Source organism: Haliotis cracherodii, unplaced genomic scaffold (assembly GCF_022045235.1).
Source record: "Haliotis cracherodii isolate W230 unplaced genomic scaffold, xgHalCrac1.p SCAF_6, whole genome shotgun sequence".
Lineage (NCBI taxonomy): Eukaryota > Metazoa > Mollusca > Gastropoda > Lepetellida > Haliotidae > Haliotis > Haliotis cracherodii.
Window position 1 is genome coordinate 42,304,363 of NW_027266319.1, and position 18,881 is coordinate 42,323,243.

At 41.6% G+C, this 18,881-nt stretch overlaps 2 protein-coding genes across 2 annotated transcripts in view; one reads left to right on the forward strand and one right to left on the reverse strand.

Annotated features, from left to right (window-relative positions):
• Positions 1–12,994, reverse strand: part of LOC139444721 (uncharacterized) — a 32,596-nt gene extending 19,602 nt beyond the window's left edge. Inside the window, exons 1-11 of the mRNA XM_071225651.1 lie at positions 12,910–12,994; positions 10,304–10,537; positions 9,292–9,525; positions 8,280–8,513; positions 7,268–7,501; positions 6,256–6,489; positions 5,244–5,477; positions 4,232–4,465; positions 3,220–3,453; positions 2,208–2,441; positions 1,199–1,432 (exon numbers count right to left, since the gene is read on the reverse strand). Coding sequence (XP_071081752.1) covers positions 1,199–1,432; positions 2,208–2,441; positions 3,220–3,453; positions 4,232–4,465; positions 5,244–5,477; positions 6,256–6,489; positions 7,268–7,501; positions 8,280–8,513; positions 9,292–9,525; positions 10,304–10,537; positions 12,910–12,964 — 2,395 coding nt within the window. The 5' untranslated portion in view covers positions 12,965–12,994. The remainder of the gene's footprint in view (positions 1–1,198; positions 1,433–2,207; positions 2,442–3,219; positions 3,454–4,231; positions 4,466–5,243; positions 5,478–6,255; positions 6,490–7,267; positions 7,502–8,279; positions 8,514–9,291; positions 9,526–10,303; positions 10,538–12,909) is intronic.
• A 3,099-nt stretch (positions 12,995–16,093) lies between these two features.
• On the forward strand, positions 16,094–17,347 carry LOC139446440 (thyrotropin-releasing hormone receptor-like). The gene has a single exon (XM_071227763.1). It carries the CDS (start codon positions 16,094–16,096, stop codon positions 17,345–17,347), a length of 1,254 nt encoding a protein of 417 aa, XP_071083864.1.
• The last annotated feature ends 1,534 nt before the right edge of the window (positions 17,348–18,881 follow it).

Here is an 18,881-nt window from a genome sequence, read left to right on the forward strand (position 1 = left end):
CTGAATTAAAAACGTTCTTCGTCATGTGTTTTGCCAAGCGTTTCAAACCGAATAGCACTCTTTTCGTGAAAAATCAACTTTAGACAATGTGTGCTCCTAAATTGGGCACTTACCATCATTGTGATCTCACAAGAAATATTCAGTCAACAGGTCAGTTTCAGAAAAGATACAATATAAATAATTTACTTTTCTGAGCACCACCACTCATGAGAGAGCTGGTGATTTCACTGATGATGCTGTTCATGCTGCCCATAATGTCACTGATGCTGCTGTTCAAGGCCTTGTGTGCATCTGGGGCAAGATTCTTCAGATCATCTATGAACTTGCTGACTTTGCCAAAAGCATTGATCACTTTGAAAGCTGTTCCGAGCTCGGTACCATTGGTGGCACCAGACAGGAAGTCCATCAGACCACGACGACCTGTGTCGATGATAAATGGACTTTTAAATATTTATTCATTTGCCTGTTTCTACATATGTTTTGCCGAAAACAAACCTAATTTTGATATGTATGCATTATCATCATGTACATTCAGGCGGTTCTGCAACCAGTAAAATCGTTCTGATTAGAACAATTTCGTTTTAACGAATCACTGGTAAGTAGTGCCGTCCCTTGTTCTACATAGATTAAGGTGCCCAACAGAAAACATAGAGATTGCGGGGTGTTTTTTTAGATTAACGGGGCTCGTCCTTATGAGGTTCCATTGTATTTCCATGCATAATATCCATCCAATAATAAATATCAGCATTGTTTACCACAATATGAATGATTTGTACTGTGTAAATGTTAATCAGCAATGACGGTTCAGGATTTGATTCCAAGTCATGTACATTTCTTGCTTCTGGAATGAAACACAGGAGTACAATAAAAGTATCTTCAGGTGTATTCTAAATATAACCTAAATGCCGTTTACCAGTAGAAAAGTATGTACATTTATAGAGGCCTGTCTCTGTTTAGTTCATCATAACAAGGATGAAAATCAACTTAGGTCAATAAATGTGTGAAAACAAACCTGAATTAAAAACGTTCTTCGTCATGTGTTTTGCCAAGCGTTTCAAACCGAATAGCACTCTTTTCGTGAAAAATCAATTTTAGACAATGTGTGCTCCTAAACTGGGCACTTACCATCATTGTGATCTCACAAGAAATATTCAGTCAACAGGTCAGTTTCAGAAAAGATACAATATAAATAATTTACTTTTCTGAGCACCACCACTCATGAGAGAGCTGGTGATTTCACTGATGATGCTGTTCATGCTGCCCTTAATGTCACTGATGCTGCTGTTCAAGGCCTTGTGTGCATCTGGGGCAAGATTCTTCAGATCATCTATGAACTTGCTGACTTTGCCAAAAGCATTGATCACTTTGAAAGCTGTTCCGAGCTCGGTACCATTGGTGGCACCAGACAGGAAGTCCATCAGACCACGACGACCTGTGTCGATGATAAATGGACTTTTAAATATTTATTCATTTGCCTGTTTCTACATATGTTTTGCCGAAAACCAACCTAATTTTGATATGTATGCATTATCATCATGTACATTCAGGCGGTTCTGCAACCAGTAAAATCGTTCTGATTAGAACAATTTCGTTTTAACGAATCACTGGTAAGTACCGTCCCTTGTTCTACATAGATTAAGGTGCCCAACAGAAAACATAGAGATTGCGGGGTGTTTTTTTAGATTCACGGGGCTCGTCCTTATGAGGTTCCATTGTATTTCCATGCATAATATCCATCCAATAATAAATATCAGCATTGTTTACCACAATATGAATGATTTGTACTGTGTAAATATTATTCAGCAATGACGGTTCAGGATTTGATTCCAAGTCATATACATTTCTTGCTTCTGGAATGAAACACAGGAGTACAATAAAAGTATCTTCAGGTGTATTCTCAATATAACCTAAATGCCGTTTACCAGTAGAAAAGTATGTACATTTATAGGGGCCTGTCTCTGTTTAGTTCACCATAACAAGGATGAAAATCAACTTAGGTCAATTAATGTGTGAAAACAAACCTGAATTAAAAACGTTCTTCGTCATGTGTTTTGCCAAGCGTTTCCAACCGAATAGCACTCTTTTCGTGAAAAATCAACTTTAGACAATGTGTGCTCCTAAATTGGGCACTTACCATCATTGTGATCTCACAAGAAATATTCAGTCAACAGGTCAGTTTCAGAAAAGATACAATATAAATAATTTACTTTTCTGAGCACCACCACTCATGAGAGAGCTGGTGATTTCACTGATGATGCTGTTCATGCTGCCCTTAATGTCACTGATGCTGCTGTTCAAGGCCTTGTGTGCATCTGGGGCAAGATTTTTCAGATCATCTATGAACTTGCTGACTTTGCCAAAAGCATTGATCACTTTGAAAGCTGTTCCGAGCTCGGTACCATTGGTGGCACCAGACAGGAAGTCCATCAGACCACGACGACCTGTGTCGATGATAAATGGACTTTTAAATATTTATTCATTTGCCTGTTTCTACATATGTTTTGCCGAAAACCAACCTAATTTTGATATGTATGCATTATCATCATGTACATTCAGGCGGTTCTGCAACCAGTAAAATCGTTCTGATTAGAACAATTTCGTTTTAACGAATCACTGGTAAGTAGTGCCGTCCCTTGTTCTACATAGATTAAGGTGCCCAACAGAAAACATAGAGATTGCGGGGTGTTTTTTTAGATTAACGGGGCTCGTCCTTATGAGGTTCCATTGTATTTCCATGCATAATATCCATCCAATAATAAATATCAGCATTGTTTACCACAATATGAATGATTTGTACTGTGTAAATGTTAATCAGCAATGACGGTTCAGGATTTGATTCCAAGTCATGTACATTTCTTGCTTCTGGAATGAAACACAGGAGTACAATAAAAGTATCTTCAGGTGTATTCTCAATATAACCTAAATGCCGTTTACCAGTAGAAAAGTATGTACATTTATAGGGGCCTGTCTCTGTTTAGTTCACCATAACAAGGATGAAAATCAACTTAGGTCAATTAATGTGTGAAAACAAACCTGAATTAAAAACGTTCTTCGTCATGTGTTTTGCCAAGCGTTTCCAACCGAATAGCACTCTTTTCGTGAAAAATCAACTTTAGACAATGTGTGCTCCTAAATTGGGCACTTACCATCATTGTGATCTCACAAGAAATATTCAGTCAACAGGTCAGTTTCAGAAAAGATACAATATAAATAATTTACTTTTCTGAGCGCCACCACTCATGAGAGAGCTGGTGATTTCACTGATGATGCTGTTCATGCTGCCCTTAATGTCACTGATGCTGCTGTTCAAGGCCTTGTGTGCATCTGGGGCAAGATTTTTCAGATCATCTATGAACTTGCTGACTTTGCCAAAAGCATTGATCACTTTGAAAGCTGTTCCGAGCTCGGTACCATTGGTGGCACCAGACAGGAAGTCCATCAGACCACGACGACCTGTGTCGATGATAAATGGACTTTTAAATATTTATTCATTTGCCTGTTTCTACATATGTTTTGCCGAAAACAAACCTAATTTTGATATGTATGCATTATCATCATGTACATTCAGGCGGTTCTGCAACCAGTAAAATCGTTCTGATTAGAACAATTTCGTTTTAACGAATCACTGGTAAGTAGTGCCGTCCCTTGTTCTACATAGATTAAGGTGCCCAACAGAAAACATAGAGATTGCGGGGTGTTTTTTTAGATTAACGGGGCTCGTCCTTATGAGGTTCCATTGTATTTCCATGCATAATATCCATCCAATAATAAATATCAGCATTGTTTACCACAATATGAATGATTTGTACTGTGTAAATATTAATCAGCAATGACGGTTCAGGATTTGATTCCAAGTCATATACATTTCTTGCTTCTGGAATGAAACACAGGAGTACAATAAAAGTATCTTCAGGTGTATTCTCAATATAACCTAAATGCCGTTTACCAGTAGAAAAGTATGTACATTTATAGGGGCCTGTCTCTGTTTAGTTCACCATAACAAGGATGAAAATCAACTTAGGTCAATTAATGTGTGAAAACAAACCTGAATTAAAAACGTTCTTCGTCATGTGTTTTGCCAAGCGTTTCCAACCGAATAGCACTCTTTTCGTGAAAAATCAACTTTAGACAATGTGTGCTCCTAAACTAGGCACTTACCATCATTGTGATCTCACAAGAAATATTCAGTCAACAGGTCAGTTTCAGAAAAGATACAATATAAATAATTTACTTTTCTGAGCACCACCACTCATGAGAGAGCTGGTGATTTCACTGATGATGCTGTTCATGCTGCCCTTAATGTCACTGATGCTGCTGTTCAAGGCCTTGTGTGCATCTGGGGCAAGATTCTTCAGATCATCTATGAACTTGCTGACTTTGCCAAAAGCATTGATCACTTTGAAAGCTGTTCCGAGCTCGGTACCATTGGTGGCACCAGACAGGAAGTCCATCAGACCACGACGACCTGTGTCGATGATAAATGGACTTTTAAATATTTATTCATTTGCCTGTTTCTACATATGTTTTGCCGAAAACAAACCTAATTTTGATATGTATGCATTATCATCATGTACATTCAGGCGGTTCTGCAACCAGTAAAATCGTTCTGATTAGAACAATTTCGTTTTAACGAATCACTGGTAAGTAGTGCCGTCCCTTGTTCTACATAGATTAAGGTGCCCAACAGAAAACATAGAGATTGCGGGGTGTTTTTTTAGATTAACGGGGCTCGTCCTTATGAGGTTCCATTGTATTTCCATGCATAATATCCATCCAATAATAAATATCAGCATTGTTTACCACAATATGAATGATTTGTACTGTGTAAATATTATTCAGCAATGACGGTTCAGGATTTGATTCCAAGTCATATACATTTCTTGCTTCTGGAATGAAACACAGGAGTACAATAAAAGTATCTTCAGGTGTATTCTAAATATAACCTAAATGCCGTTTACCAGTAGAAAAGTATGTACATTTATAGGGGCCTGTCTCTGTTTAGTTCACCATAACAAGGATGAAAATCAACTTAGGTCAATTAATGTGTGAAAACAAACCTGAATTAAAAACGTTCTTCGTCATGTGTTTTGCCAAGCGTTTCAAACCGAATAGCACTCTTTTCGTGAAAAATCAACTTTAGACAATGTGTGCTCCTAAATTGGGCACTTACCATCATTGTGATCTCACAAGAAATATTCAGTCAACAGGTCAGTTTCAGAAAAGATACAATATAAATAATTTACTTTTCTGAGCACCACCACTCATGAGAGAGCTGGTGATTTCACTGATGATGCTGTTCATGCTGCCCTTAATGTCACTGATGCTGCTGTTCAAGGCCTTGTGTGCATCTGGGGCAAGATTTTTCAGATCATCTATGAACTTGCTGACTTTGCCAAAAGCATTGATCACTTTGAAAGCTGTTCCGAGCTCGGTACCATTGGTGGCACCAGACAGGAAGTCCATCAGACCACGACGACCTGTGTCGATGATAAATGGACTTTTAAATATTTATTCATTTGCCTGTTTCTACATATGTTTTGCCGAAAACAAACCTAATTTTGATATGTATGCATTATCATCATGTACATTCAGGCGGTTCTGCACCCAGTAAAATCGTTCTGATTAGAACAATTTCGTTTTAACGAATCACTGGTAAGTAGTGCCGTCCCTTGTTCTACATAGATTAAGGTGCCCAACAGAAAACATAGAGATTGCGGGGTGTTTTTTTAGATTAACGGGGCTCGTCCTTATGAGGTTCCATTGTATTTCCATGCATAATATCCATCCAATAATAAATATCAGCATTGTTTACCACAATATGAATGATTTGTACTGTGTAAATATTATTCAGCAATGACGGTTCAGGATTTGATTCCAAGTCATATACATTTCTTGCTTCTGGAATGAAACACAGGAGTACAATAAAAGTATCTTCAGGTGTATTCTAAATATAACCTAAATGCCGTTTACCAGTAGAAAAGTATGTACATTTATAGGGGCCTGTCTCTGTTTAGTTCACCATAACAAGGATGAAAATCAACTTAGGTCAATTAATGTGTGAAAACAAACCTGAATTAAAAACGTTCTTCGTCATGTGTTTTGCCAAGCGTTTCAAACCGAATAGCACTCTTTTCGTGAAAAATCAACTTTAGACAATGTGTGCTCCTAAATTGGGCACTTACCATCATTGTGATCTCACAAGAAATATTCAGTCAACAGGTCAGTTTCAGAAAAGATACAATATAAATAATTTACTTTTCTGAGCACCACCACTCATGAGAGAGCTGGTGATTTCACTGATGATGCTGTTCATGCTGCCCTTAATGTCACTGATGCTGCTGTTCAAGGCCTTGTGTGCATCTGGGGCAAGATTCTTCAGATCATCTATGAACTTGCTGACTTTGCCAAAAGCATTGATCACTTTGAAAGCTGTTCCGAGCTCGGTACCATTGGTGGCACCAGACAGGAAGTCCATCAGACCACGACGACCTGTGTCGATGATAAATGGACTTTTAAATATTTATTCATTTGCCTGTTTCTACATATGTTTTGCCGAAAACAAACCTAATTTTGATATGTATGCATTATCATCATGTACATTCAGGCGGTTCTGCAACCAGTAAAATCGTTCTGATTAGAACAATTTCGTTTTAACGAATCACTGGTAAGTAGTGCCGTCCCTTGTTCTACATAGATTAAGGTGCCCAACAGAAAACATAGAGATTGCGGGGTGTTTTTTTAGATTCACGGGGCTCGTCCTTATGAGGTTCCATTGTATTTCCATGCATAATATCCATCCAATAATAAATATCAGCATTGTTTACCACAATATGAATGATTTGTACTGTGTAAATATTAATCAGCAATGACGGTTCAGGATTTGATTCCAAGTCATATACATTTCTTGCTTCTGGAATGAAACACAGGAGTACAATAAAAGTATCTTCAGGTGTATTCTCAATATAACCTAAATGCCGTTTACCAGTAGAAAAGTATGTACATTTATAGGGGCCTGTCTCTGTTTAGTTCACCATAACAAGGATGAAAATCAACTTAGGTCAATTAATGTGTGAAAACAAACCTGAATTAAAAACGTTCTTCGTCATTTGTTTTGCCAAGCGTTTCCAACCGAATAGCACTCTTTTCGTGAAAAATCAACTTTAGACAATGTGTGCTCCTAAATTGGGCACTTACCATCATTGTGATCTCACAAGAAATATTCAGTCAACAGGTCAGTTTCAGAAAAGATACAATATAAATAATTTACTTTTCTGAGCACCACCACTCATGAGAGAGCTGGTGATTTCACTGATGATGCTGTTCATGCTGCCCTTAATGTCACTGATGCTGCTGTTCAAGGCCTTGTGTGCATCTGGGGCAAGATTCTTCAGATCATCTATGAACTTGCTGACTTTGCCAAAAGCATTGATCACTTTGAAAGCTGTTCCGAGCTCGGTACCATTGGTGGCACCAGACAGGAAGTCCATCAGACCACGACGACCTGTGTCGATGATAAATGGACTTTTAAATATTTATTCATTTGCCTGTTTCTACATATGTTTTGCCGAAAACAAACCTAATTTTGATATGTATGCATTATCATCATGTACATTCAGGCGGTTCTGCATCCAGTAAAATCGTTCTGATTAGAACAATTTCGTTTTAACGAATCACTGGTAAGTAGTGCCGTCCCTTGTTCTACATAGATTAAGGTGCCCAACAGAAAACATAGAGATTGCGGGGTGTTTTTTTAGATTAACGGGGCTCGTCCTTATGAGGCTCCATTGTATTTCCATGCATAATATCCATCCAATAATAAATATCAGCATTGTTTACCACAATATGAATGATTTGTACTGTGTAAATATTAATCAGCAATGAGGGTTCAGGATTTGATTCCAAGTCATGTACATTTCTTGCTTCTGGAATGAAACACAGGAGTACAATAAAAGTATCTTCAGGTGTATTCTAAATATAACCTAAATGCCGTTTACCAGTAGAAAAGTATGTACATTTATAGGGGCTTGTCTCTGTTTAGTTCACCATAACAAGGATGAAAATCAACTTAGGTCAATTAATGTGTGAAAACAAACCTGAATTAAAAACGTTCTTCGTCATGTGTTTTGCCAAGCGTTTCAAACCGAATAGCACTCTTTTCGTGAAAAATCAACTTTAGACAATGTGTGCTCCTAAATTGGGCACTTACCATCATTGTGATCTCACAAGAAATATTCAGTCAACAGGTCAGTTTCAGAAAAGATACAATATAAATAATTTACTTTTCTGAGCACCACCACTCATGAGAGAGCTGGTGATTTCACTGATGATGCTGTTCATGCTGCCCTTAATGTCACTGATGCTGCTGTTCAAGGCCTTGTGTGCATCTGGGGCAAGATTCTTCAGATCATCTATGAACTTGCTGACTTTGCCAAAAGCATTGATCACTTTGAAAGCTGTTCCGAGCTCGGTACCATTGGTGGCACCAGACAGGAAGTCCATCAGACCACGACGACCTGTGTCGATGATAAATGGACTTTTAAATATTTATTCATTTGCCTGTTTCTACATATGTTTTGCCGAAAACAAACCTAATTTTGATATGTATGCATTATCATCATGTACATTCAGGCGGTTCTGCAACCAGTAAAATCGTTCTGATTAGAACAATTCCGTTTTAACGAATCACTGGTAAGTAGTGCCGTCCCTTGTTCTACATAGATTAAGGTGCCCAACAGAAAACATAGAGATTGCGGGGTGTTTTTTTAGATTAACGGGGCTCGTCCTTATGAGGTTCCATTGTATTTCCATGCATAATATCCATCCAATAATAAATATCAGCATTGTTTACCACAATATGAATGATTTGTACTGTGTAAATATTAATCAGCAATGAGGGTTCAGGATTTGATTCCAAGTCATATACATTTCTTGCTTCTGGAATGAAACACAGGAGTACAATAAAAGTATCTTCAGGTGTATTCTAAATATAACCTAAATGCCGTTTACCAGTAGAAAAGTATGTACATTTATAGAGGCCTGTCTCTGTTTAGTTCACCATAACAAGGATGAAAATCAACTTAGGTCAATTAATGTGTGAAAACAAACCTGAATTAAAAACGTTCTTCGTCATGTGTTTTGCCAAGCGTTTCAAACCGAATAGCACTCTTTTCGTGAAAAATCAACTTTAGACAATGTGTGCTCCTAAATTGGGCACTTACCATCATTGTGATCTCACAAGAAATATTCAGTCAACAGGTCAGTTTCAGAAAAGATACAATATAAATAATTTACTTTTCTGAGCACCACCACTCATGAGAGAGCTGGTGATTTCACTGATGATGCTGTTCATGCTGCCCTTAATGTCACTGATGCTGCTGTTCAAGGCCTTGTGTGCATCTGGGGCAAGATTCTTCAGATCATCTATGAACTTGCTGACTTTGCCAAAAGCATTGATCACTTTGAAAGCTGTTCCGAGCTCGGTACCATTGGTGGCACCAGACAGGAAGTCCATCAGACCACGACGACCTGTGTCGATGATAAATGGACTTTTAAATATTTATTCATTTGCCTGTTTCTACATATGTTTTGCCGAAAACAAACCTAATTTTGATATGTATGCATTATCATCATGTACATTCAGGCGGTTCTGCAACCAGTAAAATCGTTCTGATTAGAACAATTCCGTTTTAACGAATCACTGGTAAGTAGTGCCGTCCCTTGTTCTACATAGATTAAGGTGCCCAACAGAAAACATAGAGATTGCGGGGTGTTTTTTTAGATTAACGGGGCTCGTCCTTATGAGGTTCCATTGTATTTCCATGCATAATATCCATCCAATAATAAATATCAGCATTGTTTACCACAATATGAATGATTTGTACTGTGTAAATATTAATCAGCAATGACGGTTCAGGATTTGATTCCAAGTCATATACATTTCTTGCTTCTGGAATGAAACACAGGAGTACAATAAAAGTATCTTCAGGTGTATTCTCAATATAACCTAAATGCCGTTTACCAGTAGAAAAGTATGTACATTTATAGGGGCCTGTCTCTGTTTAGTTCACCATAACAAGGATGAAAATCAACTTAGGTCAATTAATGTGTGAAAACAAACCTGAATTAAAAACGTTCTTCGTCATTTGTTTTGCCAAGCGTTTCAAACCGAATAGCACTCTTTTCGTGAAAAATCAATTTTAGACAATGTGTGCTCCTAAATTGGGCACTTACCATCATTGTGATCTCACAAGAAATATTCAGTCAACAGGTCAGTTTCAGAAAAGATACAATATAAATAATTTACTTTTCTGAGCACCACCACTCATGAGAAAGCTGGTGATTTCACTGATGATGCCGTTCATGCTGCCCTTAATGTCACTGATGCTGCTGTTCAAGGCCTTGTGTGCATCTGGGGCAAGATTCTTCAGATCATCTATGAACTGGCTGACTTTGCCAAAAGCATTGATCACTTTGAAAGCTGTTCCGAGCTCGGTACCATTGGTGGCACCAGACAGGAAGTCCATCAGACCACGACGACCTGTGTCGATGATAAATGGACTTTTAAATATTTATTCATTTGCCTGTTTCTACATATGTTTTGCCGAAAACAAACCTAATTTTGATATGTATGCATTATCATCATGTACATTCAGGCGGTTCTGCAACCAGTAAAATCGTTCTGATTAGAACAATTTCGTTTTAACGAATCACTGGAAAGTAGTGCCGTCCCTTGTTCTACACATTAAGGTGCCCAACAGAAAACATATAGATCGCGGGTTGTTTTTTTTTAGATTAACGGGGCTCGTCCTTATGAGGCTCCATTGTATTTCCATGCATAATATCCACCCATTGATAAATATCAGCATTGTTTACCACAATATGAATGATTTGTACTGTGTAAATATTAATCAGCAATGACGGTTCAGGATTTGATTCCAAGTCATATACATTTCTTGCTTCTGGAATGAAACACAGGAGTACAATAAAAGTATCTTCAGGTGTATTCTCAATTTAACCTAAATGCCATTTACCAGTAGAAAAGTATGTACATTTATAGAGGCCTGTCTCTGTTTAGTTCACCATTACAAGAATGAAAATCAACTTAGGTCAATAAATGTGTGAAAACAAACCTGAATTAAAAACGTTCTTCGTCATGTGTTTTGCCAAGCGTCTTAAACCGAATAGCACTCTTTTTGTGAAAAAATCAATTTTAGACAATGTGTGCTCCTAAATTGGGCACTTACCATCATTGTGATCTCACAAGAAATATTCAGTCAACAGGTCAGTTTCAGAAAAGATACAAAATAATTGATTTACTTTTCTGAGCACCACCACTCATGAGAGAGCTGGTGATTTCACTGATGATGCTGTTCATGCTGCCCTTAATGTCACTGATGCTGCTGTTCAAGGCCTTGTGTGCATCTGGGGCAAGATTCTTCAGATCATCAATGAACTTGCTGACTTTGCCAAAAGCATTGATCACATTGATCACTCTACAGATTGTGCCTACAGAACTCTCTACAGAGTGTGCCTACTGGATTCTCTAAATTGTGTGCCTACAGACTCTCTAAATGGTGTGCCTACAGGACTGTCTACAGGGTGTGCCTACAGGACTCTCTACATGGTGTTTCTACAGGACTCTCTTCAGAGTGTTCATTCAGGACTGTTTTCAGAATGTGCCTAAAGGGCTCTCTACAGAGTGTGCCTACAGGACTCTCTACGTGGTGTGCCTACAGGACTCTCTTCAGGGTGTGCCAACAGGACTCTCTTCAGAGTGTGCCCAGAGGACTCTCTACAGATTGTGCCTACATAACTCTCTACAGATTGTGCCTACAGGACTCTCTACGAGGTGTTTCTACAGGACTCTCTACATGGTGCTTCTACGGGACTCTCTTCAGAGTGTGCCTACAAGACTCTCATAGAGTGTGCATTCAGGACTGTCTACATGGTGTGCCTTCATGACTCTGTACAGGGTGTGCCTCCTGGACTCTCTTCAGAGTGTGCCAACAGGACTCGCTTTAGGGTGTGCCTACAGCACACTGTACATGGTGTTTCTACAGGACTCTCTACAAGGTGTCCCTACAGGACTCTCCATTGGATGTTCCCACAGGGATGGCTACAGGGTGTGCCTACGTGACTCTTTACGGAGTGTGGCTACAGCACTCGCTACATGGTGTCCGTCTAGGACTCTGTATGGTGTTCCCTACAGGACTCTCTACAGTGTGGCTACAGGACGCACAACATTATGTGCCTACAGGACTCGCAACATGGTAATTTTACAGGACTCTCTACATGGTGTGCCTGCAGGGCTCGCAACACGGTGTGCCTGCAGGTCTCTCTGCCTAGTGTTCCCTACAGGACTCTCTACAGTGTGGCTACAGGACTCGCTACATGCTGTGCCTATAGTACTCTCTGCATGGTGTTTCTACAGGTCTCTCTACAGCCACAGGACTCTCTGCATGGTGTTTCTACAGGACCCTCTTCATGGGTTCGTTTTGATACCTTTACCTTTCGCTCCATCACCTTTTGTTCAGCTTCAAGTTTACATCGTTTCTTTGGGTTAGTATTACTATCATGGAGTTTAGTTTACTGGGTCTGTCAGGTACGTATTTTCATTTGTTGGTCGCGCCGACAACTCGCGTTGCATGAGACTTATGCCACGATGTGCACGTGCGCGGTCAGACTGCGCTAACATAACCATTCAATACGTTCTCAATATCCAAGACTTATTATAACGAGCATGAATCGATTGCTTCCTCTCTCAGAACTGCATGATGACCTTCGTCAAAGATAAGACGAACACGCTGCAGGAGAGTGGTACCAGCTGACAGGATGTTATTTGTCCACATTCATCATGCTTCAAAGACTGCTATATCTGGACCTCAGGAGAAAGTAGTAAGTCCAACTTACCACGAGGATCAGCCAAGGCCGTGGCCATACACACAGCAAGTAGAAGCAGCTTCATGTCACAATGCCTAGGTGAAAGAAACTCGCATGTCTTAGAAACACCATTTATATCTACAAAACGTCCTACAAGGAAGATTTATTTAATGAACTTTCTTTAAGTTCCATGACGAAATGACAGTTCCTAGAATGCTGATACAGAGGAAGGTATACTTTACGACTAGTTCAACACACATAAACTACAACAGACCAAGGTGTTGAGAAGCGTGAACCACGTCCCCTACCTGTCAGCTGCGGCGGTGAGAGCGATACACACCGGGATCACGTGCCCGTGTCTTATCTAGGCATATTTCAGGTATTGGCACTCCCCGAGGACGCGACATAACTCTGATAGCCGAGAATAAGACTCTCAATACAAACACATCCATACCCATTCCTGCTAGTCCTTTTGTTCTTTTTTTTCTGTGGAAACACATTAGAGTGTAAGTGTACAGTGTTCAGTGTGGATCAGTGTGAGGTAGACGCAGGTCATTTGACACTTTGATTAAATTGAATACGGGTACGGTCCTGACCCACTAAGGGTACGATTCGTGGCGAATCTGGGAATGGAACACGCAATCAGTGGCTCCAACCTAAGCGTCGCACATTTACAAAGGTGGGTGTGTACAGCATGAAGGGAACGTGACGTAACACACACACACACACACACACACACACGCGCGCGCGCGCGCGCGCGCGCACACACACACGCACACACACACACCACATTTAAATCATATAAATATCGTAGTGATAAATATGTTAGAAACTTAAATTGATTGTTTTACATTGATATAACTGTGCTTTATATAAATTTGGTAGTTAAACGGTAAGTGAAGATAAATACTGTATAATGTTAGAAAGGAGGGAAGTTAGTACGTGTTGCGAGGTTCGTCAAAAGGAGAACAAGGTCATTAACTTAATTCGAGAGCCACGCAGTTACGTAAATATACACCACAGAGGCAGAACCATGGGTTCACAGTTTCAATGTTTAATTTCGGGGAGCAAGATTGGGATACTGATGCTAGATCATTTAACAAATTGTAGGAAAATAATCACCATCATATGACGTCATTAGGGCAAAGTTGATTCCTAAAACATGTTAATAATTGTGACGCACACAGGTGCGCGAGTCTATTGACACGCTAGTCAAACCTACCTAGTTTCGATGTTTACCACACCCCGGTGGGTGTGAAGGCAGCTATGGCAACACAGGAATTGCTCTACATTAACTAAGTTTAACATCATCTAGCAGTAGGTTCTGTCAGCCAGACGCCTCACACTCAGACAGGGCAGCTTCATAGGGTAAGTGGACACACTTGTGAACATATGTAGGTATGTTATGGTATGACATGGTCACCACTACCGTAACGTAGCGCTCGTTTCTCTTTAATGTTGTAAGATTTGGATATGAAACTATTGTTTTACCAAGTTAGAACAAATCAACGTTATGTCAAACGTAAGGTTCAACCTGATCTACCATAGTAATGTAATCCCTTATGTAGTGAGATGAAAAGGGGTGTACGCATACGTTCCATCCACTGAAGGCGGTGACGGCCGTAGAACTACAGCAAGTTAATAAACCCTGAGGTCAAGGGATCAAAATTGTGATGTAAAAAGTTACGTCATTTTCATTTGTAATTACCTCCAATTGTCAGCCCAGGTGTTTCCTTGGACATCTAAAGCTTAACTGGAAATGTGCATTTGAATATCTTTTTTTCTAAACGTTTCAGGAAATAAATAAGAAAGGATTACGCCATACTCTTGGCTAATAAACCACACACAGATGTATATGAATTGTTAAGCAACAAGTAACTAGTGCGTGGACAGTGACCAGACGGCTCCAGCTGCACGTGGACAGAGACCAGAGTGTACCAGCTGCACGTGCACAGTGACCAGAGTGTACCAGCTGCACGTGGACAGAGACCAGAGAGTACCAGCTGCACGTGGACAGAGACCAGAGTGTACCAGCTATACGTGGACAGAGACCAGAGTGTACCAGCTATACGTGGACAGAGACCAGAGTGTACCAGCTGTACGTGGACAGAGACCAGAGTGTACCAGCTGCACGTGGACAGAGACCAGAGTGTACCAGCTATACGTGGACAGAGACCAGAGTGTACCAGCTATACGTGGACTGTGACCAGAGTGTACCAGCTATACGTGGACAGAGACCAGAGTGTACCAGCTATACGTGGACAGAGACCAGAGTGTACCAGCTATACGTGGACAGAGACCAGAGTGTACCAGCTATACGTGGACAGAGACCAGAGTGTACCAGCTCCACGTGGACTGTGACCAGAGTGTACCAGCTATACGTGGACAGAGACCAGAGTGTACCAGCTATACGTGGACAGAGACCAGAGTGTACCAGCTATACGTGGACAGAGACCAGAGTGTACCAGCTATACGTGGACAGAGACCAGAGTGTACCAGCTCCACGTGGACTGTGACCAGAGCGCACTGTCTGTTTGTGGACACTGATCAGAGCGTACCAGCTGTGTGTGGACAGTGACCAGATTGTACCAGCTGTACGTGGACAGTGACCAGAACGTACCAGCTGTCCGTGGATAGTGACCAGAGCGCACGGTCTGTACGTGGACAGTTATCAGAGCGTATCAGCTGTACGTGGACAGCGACCACCTGCACGTGGACAGAGACCAAAGTGTACCAGCTATACGTGGAGAGAGACCAGAGTGTACCAGCTGCACGTGGACTGTGACCAGAGCGCGCGGTCTGTACGTGGACAGTGATCAGAGCGTACCAGCTGTGCGTGGACAGTGACCAGAGTGTACCAGCTCTACGTGGGCAGAGACCAGATTGTACCAGCTGTACGTGGACAGTGACCAGAACGTACCAGCTGCACGTGGACTGTGACCAGAGCGCACGGTCTGTACGTGGACAGTGATCAAAGCGTACCAGCTGTACGTGGACAGTGACCAGAGTGTACCAGCTGTACGTGGTCAGTGATCAGAGTGTACCAGCTGCACGTGGACAGAGACCAGAGTGCACCAGCTGCACGTGGACAGAGACCAGACTGTACCAGCTATACGTGGACAGTGACCAGAGTGTACCAGCTGCACGTGGACTGTGACCAGAGCTCACCAGCTGTACGTTGACAGTGACCGAGGCTTAAGCATATATGTCCAAGATGGACGCTGAGTACAACGCTACCAACACGGCGGACTCCATGCCTAAAAGTGACTTTGGCAACTTCCATACCTTTGTCAACATCTGCAACAAATACATCATCCCGTTTATCATCATCACTGGCATCATCGGCAACATCATCTCATTCGTCGTGTTTATCTGCTCCCAGTTGAAGCGTCTGTCTACTTCAGTATACCTGGCGGCCCTGGCTTTTGCCGACACCGGGTTTCTGATTTGTGTCGGTTTTGGTTGGCTAGACAATGTGGGTGTAGCCGTCTTTCGTGGCAGCGGTATCTGCCAGATTGTCGTCTGGGTCACATATATCTTTAGTTTCGTATCTGTTTGGTATGTTGTCTGCTTCACAACTGAAATGTACCTCTCTATATTCCACAGCGATATAGGGCACAAAATATCAAAGCCGAGAAAGGCGCGAATTGTCGTCTGCTTTTTTTTCAGTTTTGCCTGTGCGTTTTACATGTACACATTTTGGTCGGCAAAATCTCTGTCAGTGGACGGGAAACAGTTATGCGTTCCACATACCGAAAATAGAAACGTCCTGATTGGTTTAACCCTAGCTGATACGACAATGACGCTCGTTCTGCCCTTCTCTATTCTGATATTTATGAACACTCGAATCCTGATCCTCATCATGCGAGTCTACAGCACGAAAACAGCGGGCGACAGCAATTCCTCCAGTGCTGATGGTACGATTGACAGCGGTCAAGCCTGCGATGGTCGACGCGTCAAATATGCCTCGAAGGTCCAAAAGAAAACAACAAAAATGTTAGTAACAGTAGCAATGTCGTTTTTGTTTCTCAACCTGCCCAGTCACGCGATACGAGTGCAGTCATTACTGAGGACCTTGTTCCAGCCAGGCTACGCCACGACAGAGATCGAGTACCTTTGTCACCAAGTAGTCCAGTTGCTGTATTACCTCAACTTTGCCATCAACTTTGTCATATACAATGCTTGTGCCAAAAGCTTTAGGAGAGCTATTCTCAGACTTCCGGAGATTATAATATGCTGCACATGCGCAGAAGAAGAAACTTATCATAGGAACCGGCGACAGAGAAACCCAAGAGTGATCCGCCGACTAGACAGAGAGAAAATTCAAAATTCGCGCCTGGTAGAGGTGCACCTGTCTGAGATGCACTTATCACAGATGCAATCATTTGGTCCCGGATTTATCTGCAGGTCTCCCCCGTGTCTCATCCAAGAAGCTGTGCCCATAAAACAGGGTAACACGTCCTTGTAGCCCGACACAGCGTCTAATGCGGGGAGCCATATGCATGGGGCTCGAAACAGTGTTACATACAGTGAGACTTGCTAGGGGCTCGAAACAGTGTTACATACAGTGAGACACATGCATGGGGCTCAAAACAGTGTTACATACAGTGAGACACATGCATGGGGCTCGAAACAGTGTTACGTGCAGTGAGACACATGCATGGGGCTCGAAACAGTGTTACATGCAGTGAGACACATTCATGGGTCTCGAAACAGTGTTACATACAGTGAGACACATTCATGGGGCTCGAAACAGTGTTACGTGCAGTGAGACACATGCATGGGGCTCGAAACAGTCTTACATACAGTGAGACACATGCATGGGGCTCGAAACAGTGTTACATGCAGTAATTCATGCAAGGGGCTCGAAACAGTGTCACATACAGTGGGACATGCATGGGGCTCGAAACAGTGTTACATACAGTGAGACTTGCAGTGGGGCTCGAAACAGTGTTACATACAGTGAGACACATGCATGGGGCTCGAAACAGTGTTACATGCAGTAATTCATGCAAGGGGCTCGAAACAGTGTCACATACAGTGGGACATGCATGGGGCTCGAAACAGTGTTACATACAGTGAGACTTGCAGTGGGTTCGAAACAGTGTTACATACAGTGAGACACATGCATGGGGCTCGAAACAGTGTTATATACAGTAATTCTTGCAAGGGGCACGAAACAGTGTTACATGCAGTGGGACATGCATGGGGCTCGAAACAGTGTTACATACAGTGCGACACATGCATGGGGCTCAAAACAGTGTCACATACAGTGAGACACATGCATGGGGCTCGAAACAGTGTTACGTGCAGTGAGACACATTCATGGGGCTCGAAACAGTGTTACGTGCAGTGAGACACATGCATGGGGCTCGAAACAGTCTTACATACAGTGAGACACGTGCATGGGGCTCGAAACAGTGTTACATGCAGTAATTCATGCAAGGGGCTCGAAACAGTGTCACATACAGTGGAACATGCATGGGGCTCGAAACAGTGTTACATACAGTGAGACTTGCAGTGGGTTCGAAACAGTGTTACATACATTGAGACACATGCATGGGGCTCGAAACAGTGTTATATACAGTAATTCTTGCAAGGGGCATGAAACAGTGTTACATACAGTGGGACATGCATGGGGCTCGAAACAGTGTTACATACAATGAGACTTGCAGTGGGTTCGAAACAGTGTTACATGCAGTGAGACACACGCAAGGGGCTCGAAACAGTGTTACATACAGAGAAACGGATGCATGGTGCTCGATATAGTGTTACATACAGTGAGACACATGCACGGAGCTCGAAACAGTGTTACGTGCAGTGAGATTTGTAAGGGGCTCGAAACAGTGTCACATACAGTGAGACATGCATTGGGCTCGAAACAGTGTTACATACGGTGAGACATGCATTGGGCTCGAAACAGTGTTACATACAGTGAGACACACGCTAAAGGCTCGAAACTGTTACATACAGTGAGATACACGTATGGGACTCGAAACAGC

Excerpts from the sequence above, each read along its gene's own strand:
- LOC139446440 (XM_071227763.1), top strand. The coding sequence starts at position 16,094 with ATGGACGCTGAGTACAACGCTACCAACACGGCGGACTCCATGCCTAAA.